At 41.7% G+C, this 15,505-nt stretch overlaps 1 protein-coding gene across 2 annotated transcripts in view; it reads right to left on the bottom strand.

The window, feature by feature from the left end:
* Positions 1 to 14,991, bottom strand: part of Tmod2 (tropomodulin 2) — a 46,085-nt gene extending 31,094 nt beyond the window's left edge. For both annotated transcript variants that reach the window (XM_027926096.3, XM_071608263.1), the window contains exons 1-3: positions 14,900 to 14,991; positions 2,264 to 2,461; positions 493 to 649 (exon numbers count right to left, since the gene is read on the bottom strand). In XM_027926096.3, the coding sequence (XP_027781897.2) occupies positions 493 to 649; positions 2,264 to 2,389 (283 nt within the window). In that variant the 5' untranslated portion in view covers positions 2,390 to 2,461; positions 14,900 to 14,991. The remainder of the gene's footprint in view (positions 1 to 492; positions 650 to 2,263; positions 2,462 to 14,899) is intronic.
* Between the last annotated feature and the right edge of the window lie 514 nt (positions 14,992 to 15,505).

The following is a 15,505-nucleotide window of genomic DNA, read 5'->3' as shown; positions in this document are numbered from 1 at the left end:
AACTTTTCTTTGGAGTTAGATTTTTTCTCCATTGGACTAATTTGAGATCATCACACCCTAAATATTCATTTAATTAGCTTGTACAGTCTGCCATGAATATTTTTCCTTTTAAACAAACTAACTTTAATTTTTAAAGCAGTTTTAAGTTCACAACCAAATTAAGCAGAAACTACAGATAATTCCACTATATCCCAAACCTTCCTACTAACAACATCCTGCACCACAGTGAAACATTTGTTATAACTGATGAATCTGTATGGACACATCATTATCACCCGAAGCCCATAATTTATCTTAGGGTTCACTCTTGGTGTTGTGCATTCTATGGGTTTGGGCAAATGTAGAATGGCACGTATCCACCAGCCACTGTTTTAAGATTCTACATGCAGTTCATGGGCTTACTTCCATTTCCAGGTCAGTTCCCTCACTTGACTCTCCATGGCAGTACATAAAGAGTCCCTTTGACCCATGAGGTGCTGCTGTGGTCCTTACCTTTCTTTTCTCCAGTGAAGGGCACAAAATCCTCCCTGTCTTTCTGTTCCAAGGCCTCCTTTTCCAGGTACATGAGGAGGTGCTCGCGGTCAAACGGGCCAGTGGCTGCTTTCTGTGTCTGGTCTTTCTGTCGGAATCCAGCTGGCAGCATGGCACTCTGACAAAACAGAGGTGTGGGCAGGAAGAAAAGATATTTGCTGGACAGATACTTGTTACTCACTCCCTCTTTCCTCCTTGCTGTATGTGGGGAAGCAGGGAAAAAGATACCTGGGCAGAGACCTGTGAGGACGGAGGGTTGGGGTCCCTGGGACATCTCCAAGGCCCTGCTTATTCTAATACCTTGTGCTGAGAGGAGGGCTCCCAAGGAGCTCAAGTACAGCAGAGATGCTGAAGCAGCCTCTGGGCCTTCTGCAGATGCCTTCTAGAATGGGTAACAAGGCCTCTTTCCTTTTTGATTATGCTTAGGTTTGGCTAGCTATGTGCCCAAGATGCTCTCAGGCAGTTGTGTGGAGACTCTAATAAGAAGCCAACATGGCTGGCTACATTTGCAACCTCTCTCCAATGGAAGCATCTGGGCAGGTAAGCGGCTATTATACTAGAGGTCAATACCTGTTTGATTAGGCCTTGAGATTTGTTCCTTAAGTTTTACAAAATAAAAAAAGACTGTACTTGTATTTTTTAAAGTGAAAACAAAGCCAGGCATGGTGGCACATGCCTATAATCTCAGTGACTTGATAGGCTGAGGCAAGAGGATCTCAAGTGCAAGGCCAGCCTCAGCAACAGAGCGAGACCCTATCTCAAAATATAATAAAGTGAAAATAATGTCCAAAGTATCTGACATATCAGAATATCATATAATTAATTTTAGTTATATTTTTATTTATAACAAAATCACTATTTTGAAAGTGTCTGATTTTAAGCTTAAGCTTAAGATACATCAGTACTGAAGTGGTTGCTAAGCAAACAATATAACAAGCTACTTAGCTTTTCTTTTGAAAATAAAAATATTAGAAGCTCCATTAAAACTTACTTGATATTATATAGTCATTCTAAACTATCAATTATTGTAGGATAATCAAATTATTCATTTAAAAGAAATGAGATATAAAAATCTGCATATGGAATTAGAGACCTGTCTTAAATACTACCGCAGCAGACATTTCTTAGTCTGGGATCTTATTTATAATATCACCTATACAAGTCTGTCTCTTCACTTATTAAAGGGAGATAATATGATTTATCTCAACAGATTCTGCACCTAGCAAAGTTGGTGACACATTGAAAAATCTCAGTATAATTTATCCTTTCTCCTTTTTTTCTCTAAGTCTGATTACCATTTCTCCAACCATTTGAAAAGATTTTTCCTCATTTACATTAAACTGGTTTTTGAGAAATATATTTGACAAATCTTAAATAATGGCTATATGAGGTTCTCTATGAATTTTTTTTCCAGTACTGGGGAACCCAGGGGCACTCTACCACTGAGCTATATTCCCAGACCTTTTTACTTATTTTGAGACAAGGTCTCGCTAAATTGCCAAGGCTGACCTCAAACTTGAATCCTCCTGCCTCAGCACCTAGAGTATCAGGGATTACAGGCATGTGCCTCTGCCTGGCTTCTCTATGAATTTGTAAAAGTGACCTAGAACCAACTGAAGAAAAGAAGATAGAATTTGCATTTGGAGTTGAGGGGTTTCTACTATTGTGCAGGGACCAAGCCATGCTATTTACCCTGTACTATTATTAGCCACTCCAGCTCCATGTCACTAACCTCAGGATCTAGGTCATCTAGAACATTTTCCAACTGTTTCAGTTCCTCTTCTGAGAGCTTGCCAAGAAGCTCATCTTCATCAATGTTCTTGTATTTCTCCAGCTCTTTTTGAAAGGGGAGTGCCATAGCTTCTTATATGCCTTTCTCATGGACCATGCACCTTGAAGTAGTCCAGCTTCCTGAGACTTCAGATTAGCACTAATAAAAGAGAAATACTGTTGTCTTCTTTCTGCAAACAGGACTTATTAACAGAAGACAGTGCTACATTGTCATTGTCATCTATGGAACAAATAATTCAAAGAAAAAGTAATATTACCTTCATCTGCATTCTCAGAGCAATGTGACAGCTTACAAGGTATTTTCATAAATAATATATGATCTTTATTTTTTTTTTTATCTTTACAACAATCCTGTGAGAAAACCTGCACAGATACTCGCATTCCCATTTTACAGATGATGACTCTGGGGTGAAGGTGACCAAGTGCCTTGCCCAAGGTCATGAAGCTGGGATGTGTGTGCCTGGCCCTCTCATTCTCAGTGTAGTGAGTGCTTTCTCAACCTACTCCTTTGCCTCCCCAGCTTTCCATAGAAAAATAGTGGAAGAACAATGCATCGATTGTAAAAGGCAGTTGTAAGAAGCATGCTTGTGTCTTTTCAGGGAGAGAGTGATGTAAAGAATACAAAATGGGACTCATTCAGGAAAGAGAGCTTGGAAGTCTATGTGAGAAAGCATTGTCCAGTAACTCCCCTGCAATCAAACTAAGTGAGAGTCTAAAACCATGGCCACACAATCACTCTCTCTACTTTTCTCTTTTCTCCTTTATCCCCCCATACCCTCCTCCCCCAGTACTGGGGATGGAACCTAGAGAGGCTCTACTATTGAGCCACACCACCAGCCCTATTTTTATTTTTATTTTTTATATTTTGAGACAGAGTCTCATGTTGGAGAAGTAGCTCAGCAGTAGAGTGTTTGCCTAGTATGTGTCAGACCTTGGGTTCAATCGCTAGCATTGCAAATAAACAAAAAAGACAAAATCTGCACATCTAGGCAAGTATTCTACATATAAAGCTACTAAGAACCCTACTCTGATTAATATCTTTTTTTTTTTAACCAGGGATTGAATCCAGATGCACTTAACCACTGATCTATATCCCCAGCCCATTTTATTTTTTTATTTTGAGACAGGGTCTCGCTAAGTTGCTGAGGCTGGCTTTAAACTTGTGATCCTCCTGCCTCAGCCTTCCAAGAATCTGGGACCACAGGAATAAGTCACTGCACCTGGCTCTTTTCTCCTCTCTTTTTCTTCCATTCTATTTCTATTCTCATTTCCTTTTTTAAAGCCACATTCCCTAATTCTTCTTACTTTATGCCCTTAGACTAGCCTCCTTTTAGCTACCTCCCTTTTTTTATACCACCCAACTCCTAAACTCTCAATCAAAATGAAATTTTTACTCAGTCCCTTACAGAAGATTTTACAGAGCTTCCATAGAAGATAATTCTGCATTCAGGAAATAGTAATGCATTTAACTGATAGTGTTGATGCTGGTGAGGTAGATGGGTGATTAGAGAGGAGGGTTCATGGAAGGAAGGAGAGAAAAGAACCAAAGATAGGATGGGACATCTATAAAGGGTCTTCCTTATGTTAAGAGACTCGGATCTTATTCTGCTGAAGCCCCCACAACTTTTAAAGTAGGGGAGTGTCCCAACATACCTGTTTGTTTTTAACAAGACAGTACAAAAGGAAAGAATGAAGAATGGGCTGCCATGGAAGAGACTGGTTGAAGGTGGGCCACTTAGGGGCCATTAGAATGTTGTCCCCTCCCCTTAATTCAACTGTTCACAATGGTCAGGTTTGTGGTTTCATATCCTTTCAACAAGAAATGTAGCTCTATCTTCCTTTGCCCTCCATTTTAAGCCTCAATGGCTATACTTCAGTAAAAAATAAATGAAAGTCCTATGAAAGACAGAGAAACCAAATTGATCCCAGATACTTTGTTCTGGTGACAGCCATCACTAATTTATTGTATGATATGAGACATGCAATTCATCTGTCAGGCACTTACAAATCCAATGAGCTGGTTGAACTACCCTTCCTAAAGGATTCTTAAGTTACACAATATCACATTTACTATTCTGAAATTGAGAGCTGTTTTAGTTGATGGGATGCTATAAACACTTCACCAGCAACAGTCAACATGTGTTTGTCGCTGCCTATATGTACATAAGCACCAAGAGTACCAGTCTCAAAATAAGCACATTGGGGACCGGGGTTGTGGCTCAGCGGTAGAGTGCTTGCCTAGTACATACAAGGTGCTGGGTTGGATCTTCAGCACCACATAGAAAGAAATAAATAAAATAAAGGTATTGTGTCCAACTACAACTTATATATATATATATATATATATATATATATATATATATATATATGTGTGTGTGTGTGTGTGTGTGTGTGTATGTATATATATGTATACACACACAAATATATATATTTTAAAAAAGGAGCACATTGGGTATCAGGGATCTGGAAGGAAACCCCAGGAGCACCTGTGGAACATTCTTTTAAAACCTAGAAAGCAAGGCCTCAGGGGAGGTGGCAATGCAGGTGTGTTTAGTAGTACTCCCAAAGGAAGGTCTTATTTCCACATAATTACAGAGCAGGTTTACATGCCTAGGATCAATGACGTTTAGTTCTTTTACAGATTTTGTTGTTGCTGTTACCACTCTTAATGGCTCAGAAGAGAGACTGTTTGGAAAAAACAGACATTGAAAAGTGATTTTAAAAAAGTTGAACTCTGAACATGAAAAAGTTTTAAGAATATTGATAATTCCAGGACCAGAGGCACACACCTATAATCCCAGCAGTTTGGGAGGTTGCTAACAAACCACTTTCCTGTCAAGAACTTACAATGGCTCCTTCTTGTCTACAAAATAGGATTCAGATAATCTAGCATCCAAAGCCCCCATAATTTGGTTTTAATCTGATCTTCCTGTTTTCTCTCCCATTACTTTCCTAGAGAGACCTCTGCTCCAGCCAAAGTGGTTTATCTGCTCTCTGTGGTAGGCAGAATTATGGATTCCTAAAAATGCTTAGACCCTAGGGCTGGGGTTGTAGCTTAACAGTGAAGTGCTTGCCTTGCACATATGACATGCTGGATTCGATCATCAGCACCACATAAAAATAAATAAAGATATATGTTCATCTACAACCAAATATATATATATATATTTTTTAATGTCCAGCCCCTAATTTCCAGTCCTGTGAGTATGCTGCTTTTCATAGCAAAAGAGACCAGGTGTGATAAAATAAAGGATCTTAAAAAAGGAAGACTGCCCTGGATTATCTAGGTAATTACGAATCCAAAACTCTTAAAAGATGGAATAGGAAGGCAGAAGAGCCAGACATCAAAATTTCATGACAGAAAGCAGAGAATCAGAATGATGCGATTTTTGGCTTTGAAGATACAGAATGGGGCCAGGAGCCCAGGAACATCCAGAAAGCAGTACAATCCTGCTGACACTTTGATTTTAGCCCATTGAGATTCTTCCCCTGCCGCCCCCCCCCCCCCCCAGCAATTGAATCCAGGGGCACTTAACCACTGAGCCACATCCCCAGCCCTTTTTATCTTGAGACAGATAGACTAGCTTAGGGTCTCACTAAGTTGCTTAGGGCCTCACTAAGTTGCTGAGGCTGGCTTTGAACTCATGATCCTCCTGCCTCAGTCTTCTGAGTTGCTGAGATCACAGGCATGGGCCACTATGCCTGGCTCCCACTGAGACTCTTCTAATTTCTAAAATGGTGTAAGACAATAAATTAGTGCTGAATTTGTGCTTAGTTACTGAATTGTAAGTCACTGAATTTGTGCTTAGTTACAGCAGCAATAAAACAATTAGTATACTGGGGCTGGGGTTGAGGCTCAGTGGTAGAGCATTTGCCTGGCATATGTGAGGCACTGGGTTCGATTTTCAGCACTGCATATAAATAAATAAAATAAAGGTCCATTGACAACTAAAAAATATTTAAAAACAAAACCAGTACATTCTTATCTAAACCCCTCCATTTCCAAGTGAATTGTTTTGGATTGCTTCTGTTTGCCCCTCCGTATCAACTCCCCACCCTGTTCTGTGCCTCAGGAACAGTATTGTTAGATTGCATCAATGGGTTCCTGTCCTTTCTGGCTTCTATTTGGCCAACCAGAGACATCAGCAGGGAACTGGAGGGCAGGAGGAGAAGGAGGTGGGGTCCAGAAGGTCACATCCCCCCACTGCTCTCCCTTGCTGCTTTGAGGCCTTAGGTGGTGAAGGGTCTCTACTGTCTGGTGCCAGAATTCTGCCTTGCTGTAATCCCTCAACCCTCTCCACATCATTGTAAATAGTCTCTTTATTAAAAATTTCTCAAGTCATTCCGTTTGAGTGTGTCCTCTGTTTCTTGTTGGGAAGTTGGCATACATAGCTCTATTACTTGGAATGCCCTTTATTCTCATGGCCTATCTGTGTGCTCTGCTTTTGTGACCTGGCTCAGATCCCAGCTCTGCAGGACCACAGAATGTCAGAGCTAAGCCAGGTCTTGGACCACCCAATCCAGCAACATGGTTGTTTTCCTCCTATTCCTCTGGTTTCTTTTCACAATTCTTCTTCCAGTAGCTTAAATACTGGCATTCCTCAAAGTCTTGTCTAAGGGATTCTTTTCTCATATTACTCACCTGTCCCTGAAGTTTTAACTGATACCCTGAAGACTCCAAAATCCGTATCTTCATCCTAGACTTCGTTCCTGAGGACCAGACCCACATATCTCCAACTTAAAATCTTCCCACTGCCTTGTGAGTAAGGTCCAAATTCACAGTCTGACTTCTGTCATCCTGATCAGCCTCTTCCACCCTTACTCCCCATCTCCTCCTGGATCCAGCCTCCTGGACCACTTCCAATTCCTCTGCTCAGAGCAGTCCCACTCCTTCTCCTCTGGTCTCCTCTTTCTTATGTTCAGTATGAGCTTCACTTCCTCCTTCAGACCCCTACACAAGACCTGGGTCATTCCCTACCACATGGCTCCCTTCTGATTACAGCTGTCCTTGGCTTTATTAGAATCACATGTTTTATCCCTGTTTTCTTTACTAATCTCTGTGAGGGGAGTACTATATCATATTTATTCACTGATAAATATTAACTCCCAACACGAGTCTTGACCCACAGTAGGCATCCAGTAAATATTGTGCAACCAATGAAGAATGAAGGAAATGAGCGTAGGGAGGTGCAGTGACCCTCAGGTCTAATGCACTTTCCATTACATCTGCTGCCTCCGCCTCCTACCATGGAGCTTTCTGAGGTCACCTCAGCCCACAGAAGTTGCTCCTTTCCTTAAATTTGCATTGCCTTTGTCACCAATTTGATGTTCATCACTTGATATTATCTTTCATATATGCTACACATATGGGTCTCTCTCCAACTATACCACAATCTCGCAGAAGACAGGGACCATGTTGTCATCCTTTATATTCCTGGGCTTCTCAAGGTCAGGTTTGTATATTCATTCAACAAATGCCTATTTTAAACCTGCTGTTTCCAGACATTGCTGGGACAAGAGCAGTGAATAAAACCAATAATATCCTGTGCTAATTGAGCTTATAGTTCATCAGGGAAACATAGATTAATAATGTTAAAGCAAATTGCGTATGTTATGTCAATGTACCAGCAAATCTCAAAGTCAGAAGGGAAAAAAATTGTACCATCATAACTTTGAAAATTCAGAGAAAAGCCAGTCATTATTTAAACAAGAAAAAAAAAAACACAGATATACTATGGAGAGGATGCAGCCTTCTCATAAATTTTATTTTTTATTCATTTATTTATTTACTTTTGCAATAGTGGGGATTGAATCCACATTCTCATAGCTTTTAAAGTCAAATCATAGATTTTCTGGTTTGTGGTTGGCCTTTGTAGCCCCTCCGAGGCCACACAGGGTCTGCATTTGCCAGGCTAAAGATGCTACAGTGCAAAGTTTGCAAAGCTCTGTCTCAGCCTGACCTCTGGCAGGGCGTGCATCCCACAGCAAGCATTCAACATGCAACAAGAGACCAATACACACACTGGAGGGAAGGACACATCAAACAAGGCTTCAGGAGTCAAGGTGGGCAAGCATACAAAGCTGGTTAGGAAAATAGAAAACAGGGAGGAGAGGCTTGAGCTTAAGGAAAGATGGCTTGAGCCCTTAAACAAATCTTTTTTTTACCCAGAAATATAAACCTGGGGAAGAAAAACAGAGTATGGCTTTCTTTGTTTCTCTTTCCACTAGCTTATTTGTATAACTACACTATGAGAAAGGAAAATCAGCCAGTCACATGGTGCACACCTATAATCCCAACTACTTGAGAGGCTAAGGCAGGAAGAGGATCATGAGTTAGAGGCCAGCCTCAGCAACTTAGTGAGGCCCTATCTTAAAATAAAAAAAATAAATAAAAAAGGGCTGTGGGTGTAGCTCAGTGGTACAGTGCTTCTGGATTCAATCGCCAGTACTGAAAAAATAAAAGGAAAAGGAAAAGGAAAATCAGATATAACAGGAAGCGCCCAGTTTTGGGCCCTGCCTATACACAAAGATGAAACCAAAGCCCAAACAAACACCCCTATTTATTGAACCCACACCAAATAACAACGCAGTAAACAAAAATTACTCTTAAAAGTTAGTAAAAAGTTTTTAAATGGGCAAAACAGTACTAGAAATTGCTTAGGAGTAAATACATATCTAAGAGTGCCATGAAGAACTGCTCATGGAAAGGAAAAATGCCACCTTGGGCTTCAACTGTGCTGGTAATGATTTATTTCTAAGTGAGTGAATCAGTAAATGAAAGGGAATTGTTCTTTATTCTTTTCATATATCCTCAAAATTCTGTAATAATTTAAAAACAATTAATGAAACACTTTTCACAACAGCCAAATCTGCATTTTCTAAAACCAGCAAATGAGAACAAAATTAGCCCATCAATGTATCTTCCAACAAAACACAGACTGATCCTATATATTTAATTCACTTCTAGCTGCTGGGCAAATATAAAGAAGTGACAACTATAGTCTGTGTTTTGGAATCTGGCTGTTTGAAGATGGGCCGGTCAAGTCTTCCTTATTTATAAACAACCAAATGCCTCATACCACATTGTAGGAAATAACTGCAGAGGATGAAGGACAGAGAGTGAGTTGGGATGAGGAGGAATTTCAGGCAAAAAGTGTGGCAAAGCAATGGGAAGGAGTAAGCAGGAAGGGGAACAAGGAACAGATCTTCCAGAATCTGTTTTTGATTTTCGAGTATTTGTTTTTGAGACTATTTGTTCTTAATTTCCCAATCTCACAACATAAAAATTGCCAGAGCTTAAATCATGCTTGAAAACGGTCCCCTTTTAAAACAACAGGCCTACTAGTGACGGCTTCCCTCCAGGTTCAGAAGAGCACAGAAGACTAAAAGCATGAGACTTGGAAGTAGCCAGCCCAGGTGATGATGCCAACACATGGCAAGCGACCACCTTTCTGAGTTTCCTTTCCTTCCCCTGTAAAACAGGCAAAGAACAGAGCAGCCATGCGCTGCCTGATGACAGGGACACATTCTGAGAAATGCATCGTTAAATGATTTCATTGTTGTGCAAACAACACAGTGTATTTGATCTAAGACAGCTACAGTGTCACCAGCTGATATGATCTTTTTTTTTTTTTTAAAGAGAGAGAGAGAGAATTTTTTAATATTTATTTTTTTTTACGATCCTCAGCACCACATACAAAGATGTTGTGTCCGCCGAGAACTGATATGATCTTCTGGGACAACTGTTGTGCAAGTGGTTCATGGTTGACTGAAAGATTATTAGGCACATGACTGTTTTTATCCCAGAAGGCGGAGGTGATGGTTAAGGAGAAAGTGTTTGTGCTGGGCTCAGTGCCTTGTGCACGCAAGGTCTCAAAGCTATTTCTCTTTTGTCCTGGGTCTGGGAATAACCTTCTTTTGCGGGTGTTTTTTCCCTTTGTTTTCTTTGCCAGGATTTGTTAAATACAGAGAGGTAGTATCCTGTAAGTGCCCTGGGTCAGTACTGCCAGGTATATGGCAAGCCATCAGGTATGGGCTGGCCAAACTATGACACAGACTTCCATCTGAGCAGGAAGCAGTCAAGAAGTGGCCTGGCTGGGTAGCTCTTTCACATGGAAGTCTTAACGTGTGCACAGGCTACCAGCTCTCTTAGTGGGTCTTACTTCCTCATCCTACTGCCTGGTTCTATTTTTCTGAGTTCTTTCTTTCTATTCTCCTCTCAATTCCCCGTGACCCCCTGCCTCCATGCTAGAGATAGAATCCAGGGCCTTGTACAAGCTAGGCAAGCTCTCTACCAATGAGCTACACCCGCATCCCAAGTTCGTACTTCTTGTCCTCTGTCTATCCCCCTGACTTCCACATCCCCAGCCCTTTTCATTTTTTCTTTTGAGACAGGGTCTCACTAAGTTGCTTAGGGCCCTTCTAAGTTGCTGAGGCTGGCCTCAAACTTGCAATCCTTCTGTCTCAGCCTCCTGAGTCACTGGAATTACAGGTGTACACCAACTGTCTACAGCCAGATCTGGATTTATGATTTGCTATGATTTATGGGCTATGTACACCTTAACTAATGATTGTTTACCAAGGTATAGGCAAAACATCTAGCAACTGGTATATAATGGGAACTGCCCAATCAGAATGGGTGTCTATAAACAATAAGGATGACCATACCCACACCTAATAGCTGAAGAGCAGCCCAGCTCACTATACTCCAAACTCCTCTAAGCACTCTGATGAGAAGCTTCCTGGTTCCATCTTAGGGCTGGTGCTCCAACTCTGCTTCTTATGTCCAGGCTTGATATAGCTCACCTTATGGCCCTGTTTCAGGAGTTCCTGTCACCCACAGTCCTAGAGATGACCTTCTCATCTCCATACCATCTTACTGTCACTAGGGGAATCTAGGAAGATGGATGACACATATGAAAGACACAATTCATAGGGTGTCCTTAATGCCCCAACAGCTGGGGCAAAACATATGAGAAGATATAACACCAAATCACAGCTTTGAGAAATGTGCTGAAATGCAGGACCAAGAACAAGGAACTCAAAATGGGATATGGGAAGAAAGGTGGAGATGCCAGCTTCATTGAAGAGCTACAGCAGAAAATCCACCTAGTTTTACACAACTACAAAACCTTCAAAGTTATGTATAAATGACTTTTTGATATACTGAAAATAAAAATGGCTCATATATACAAGCAAAGTACTAAGCAGGAGAGTTTGTGGAAGAAATGGGAAATTAAGGTTGGAAAAGTAGATCAAGGTCAAATAGCTATGATTCATTAAAACCAGAACCTGAAATTTGAATTCTAATCTATAGGTAATAGAAAACAAATGACAAATATTTACAATCTACACATTTACTGAGATGTCCTGGTCCTCTACCCAAAAATGTTTTCAAGGCAGTATTTCCCAAAATTAGTTTCATGCAGTGCTAGTCCCTCAAGATTTTTGTTTTTTGCCAGGTGCAGTGGCACATCTCTGTAATTCCAGCAACTCAGGACACCAAGGCAAGAGGATTGTGAATTGGAAGTCAACCTCAGCAATTTAGTGAGACTCTCTCAAAATAAAAAATAAGTATATAAAAGGACTAGGGATATAGCTTAGTGGCAAAGTGTCCCTGGGTTCAATTCCCAGTAAAAAACAAAAAGGATTTTTATATTTTTGCACATAGTTTGAGAAACATTCCATACCATATCCTACAGACATTCCCACCCTACCTCCATCTCCATGCTCAATGATCATTAACCTTGAAAGGTGCTGAACAGTCAAGAGCAAACAAACCTTTTCAGTTTTGTTTAGCATAGGGTTTCCCATATCTGCCCAGGTGCTTTATTTTTCTTGTAACATCTACAAACCTTCTATATTTAGGGAAATACTGATTGAGAGACTCAAAGATCATACACACATATGCTATTTTAGGCATTCATACAAGTAAACACGCATACCTTAAATTATTATGTACACAAACACGCACACACATACACACACACACACACAATTCAGCTATAGCAAAATTATCCTTGCAGCAAAGGAGTTTGTATAAGAGAATAAATGTTGTTTGAAGAGTTGATTGTTTTCTTGTTCTGGTAATAGGGGTCTCTTCTGCTGATGACTTCTATGACTTCTTTGAACTATTTATAGTCTATGAGGAAAACATTTAGATATGTGTGATTTACACACAAAGGAAATGAAAGGGAATCCCACAATTTTTGTTCTGTCCAAAAGCTAGATCAGTTCTTTCCCCAAAACTTCCTTAACCCCAAATAAAATGAACCACTCCCTATATTCTCAAATTTACTACCGCAGTCTATTACTAACCATACAGTTCTCTACTACAACCTTTCTCTTTATATTTATTTACTGATCTCCAGTTTCTTACTTAAAAGCCCACATCAACAGAAAAATTTAAATGGTATAATAAGCACCTGTATATGTTCTTAATTCACCAGCTATCTTCATTCTGCAGACATGCTATATTTTTGCAGCTGCTCTTTCACCCCGTGTATTTTTTTTCCTGATTCAGTTGAAAGTTGTAAATGTCAATGCACTTCACCACTATTACCAATATCTCAAAAAAGGATACTACCACAAACCACACTACCATTATTACATCTAAGAAAATTAATTAATTAACATTAATAAAATCAACATTATATTTAATATTACCCAATATTCAGTTCATATTCAAATTTCCCCAATTGCCTCCAAAATGTCCTTTTATCTTTTTTTTCCTCATATAGAATTCAAAGTTCACAGATCCCAATTCATTGTTATATCACAAGTATTTTAATCTACAATAGATGCTCCCTCTCCCCCACATCTTTTTGGCAGGAACACTATATAGGCAAAGTTATAACTTTATTCCAATAGGAGATTCCATAACAGGTGAATCTAAACTTGATCATTTGGTTGAACTGGTGACCTCCCAACCTCCACACTGTAAGGACATTCTAAATGGTCCATGGTGAGATACTTTGAAATAATGTGAAAATCTCACTTCCCAACAACCTTCCACATAAAGGTTTCAGACTAGCTGATGAGTCTAGCTGAGCCAACTGTGAGACTAGGATCTGCACTGCACTGATTTTCTGCTTCTCTCATTCCTTTTATTGTGTATTTATTTTTCAAACAATGACCCATCACTGTGCATCCTCCCTTCTACTATACCTTCTCTCTGGTTACTTCTCCTGGAGCTTCCTCCTCCACCTTCTTGCTGATCACATTTGACAGCTCAGGCCCAACTAACCCTTTATGTGCTGACCCCATCACCTCACCTTCAGCAAACAGAAAAACCAACATGTAGTGGCTTACCAATCCCAGTAACTAACAAAAATTAAAATGATTAATATGCCCTGGGTTAAATTGAAGAGAACAGATAGAGGAAATCGTTTTTTTTTTTTTTTTTTAATTAGATTGCCTAAGCCCTGAAGGAAAATCTTTCCTCCTCACTAGGGTGCAGCTACTTGTTCTGTCACAATCAGGCTTTTTGTAATGGTGTTAAACAAAAGCACCCTCATTTCTTCAGTTCCCTGATATGAGAATCTAAGAAGAAATGAGGTTTAGAAATCATTTATTAGTCAAATGCTCCCATTTTACATGGGAAAGGTGAAGGGACTTGCGCAAGGTCCCTCAGCTCCTTAATGGTGGAACTATGACGGAAGCCAGGATTCTAAAATACCCCCTACTTGTTCTTATTCATTCCCTTCGCAAGGGCCTTGTGAATCAGATATTTAATAGGCACAGAAGATGCTGTAGCATTCACGGCCTTTTAATTGCTACTTTGAATTTTAACCACATCACCTTCCCATCTTTCAATTCTTCAAGTAAAATTTCCCATTAAGAGCCTCTTATTATTTAAAAACAAACAAACAAAAATCAACCTTCATTTCTGCCTGTCAAGAGGGAAAATTGAGGCAGCCCCAGGGAGCACATACCACCATTACTTTAACCAGAAAATGATAATAATGATCATGATAATAATATTTAATAATAATAACAATTATTATTATCACCATCATTGTCTCGAGGACCTGCAGGAGGCAGCTTTCTGGGAAGCTGAAACGCCCTCCCAGTGACAGCTCCAGATATCTCGGGAAAAGACGTCAGTGGAGTCCACCCTTCTCCGTCGCCCGCTTGAACGAGGCCATGAGATGGATAAGACTCAGGGAGCGTATCAAACGTTCACAGGAGAAGAGAAAGTGGGGAACAAAGCCCAGCGTGGAAAAAACCATCCCCGCAGCCCGAGGGGACAGGAGACCGCGCCCTCATTGCAGCTGCAGTGCTGGTTGCATTTGTGCAGAACCGCAGTGAGGGGCGTGGGACCCACACCCGCCGGCTGCCACCCGCGCCACCCGCGCCACCCGCGCCACCCGCGCCCAACACCCGGCAGCTCAGCGCAGCCCTCGGGGATGGGAGTCAAGAAGCGGCCCGGCACTGAGCGCCTGCTTGGCCGAGCGCCGACACCGCGGAGCATCCTCCAGCGGACAGGGAGGGCGCGGCGGCTACCGGGCAGCCGGCGCGGGGACTGCAGCCAGAGGTTGGCGGGGACCAGTTACCCACCCGCCCCCGGAGCCCTCACCCGTCCGTGCGCTCATCTCGGAGCCAGCGGTGCTGGCCGTCGGTCTGTCAACCCCGAGGTAACGGGGTCGGATGAGCTGGGGCGGCGCCGCGGCCCGGGCAAGCGCGGCGATCAACAGGCGGCTCCCGGCCGGGCGCGGCGCCGGGGCGCGCTGCTGCAGCGGAGCAGGATGGGAAGCGTAGTTCCCGGCGGCGCGCAGCGGCCGCGCGGAGGCGGACCCTCGCCTACGCCGCAAAGGTTCTGCGGTCCTCACCTTTACCCACTAACCCAGTAGGTGCCCTGAGGTAGAATCAGGGTCCGCACTCGATAGCGTTCTGTAAAGGAGCCTCAGCTTGGGGAAAAGGCTTTGCAGGCTCTTTTGAGACGCTCCAGGCTAAGGATGGGGTGGGTGGCAGAGGCTTGTCAAGCTTGTAAGGAGCGTTGGGTGAGCATCATTACGTGAAGTCTTGTTAAGACGGGGTTCAGGAAAAGACTAGGCCTGCTCGAGGATTTACTGGTTGGGCGGGGGCGTGGGAAGGAGGAGTAACTGAGTTAATTGCCTCTGGAAGAGATAAGCAAGTTGGGGTTTAACGAGGTTAAAATTGTGACCTGAGGATGTTGGGGAGC

Source organism: Marmota flaviventris, chromosome 2 (assembly GCF_047511675.1).
Source record: "Marmota flaviventris isolate mMarFla1 chromosome 2, mMarFla1.hap1, whole genome shotgun sequence".
NCBI lineage: Eukaryota > Metazoa > Chordata > Mammalia > Rodentia > Sciuridae > Marmota > Marmota flaviventris.
The sequence above is the reverse complement of the archived record's forward strand: the minus strand, read 5'-3'. Positions and strand labels throughout refer to the sequence as shown.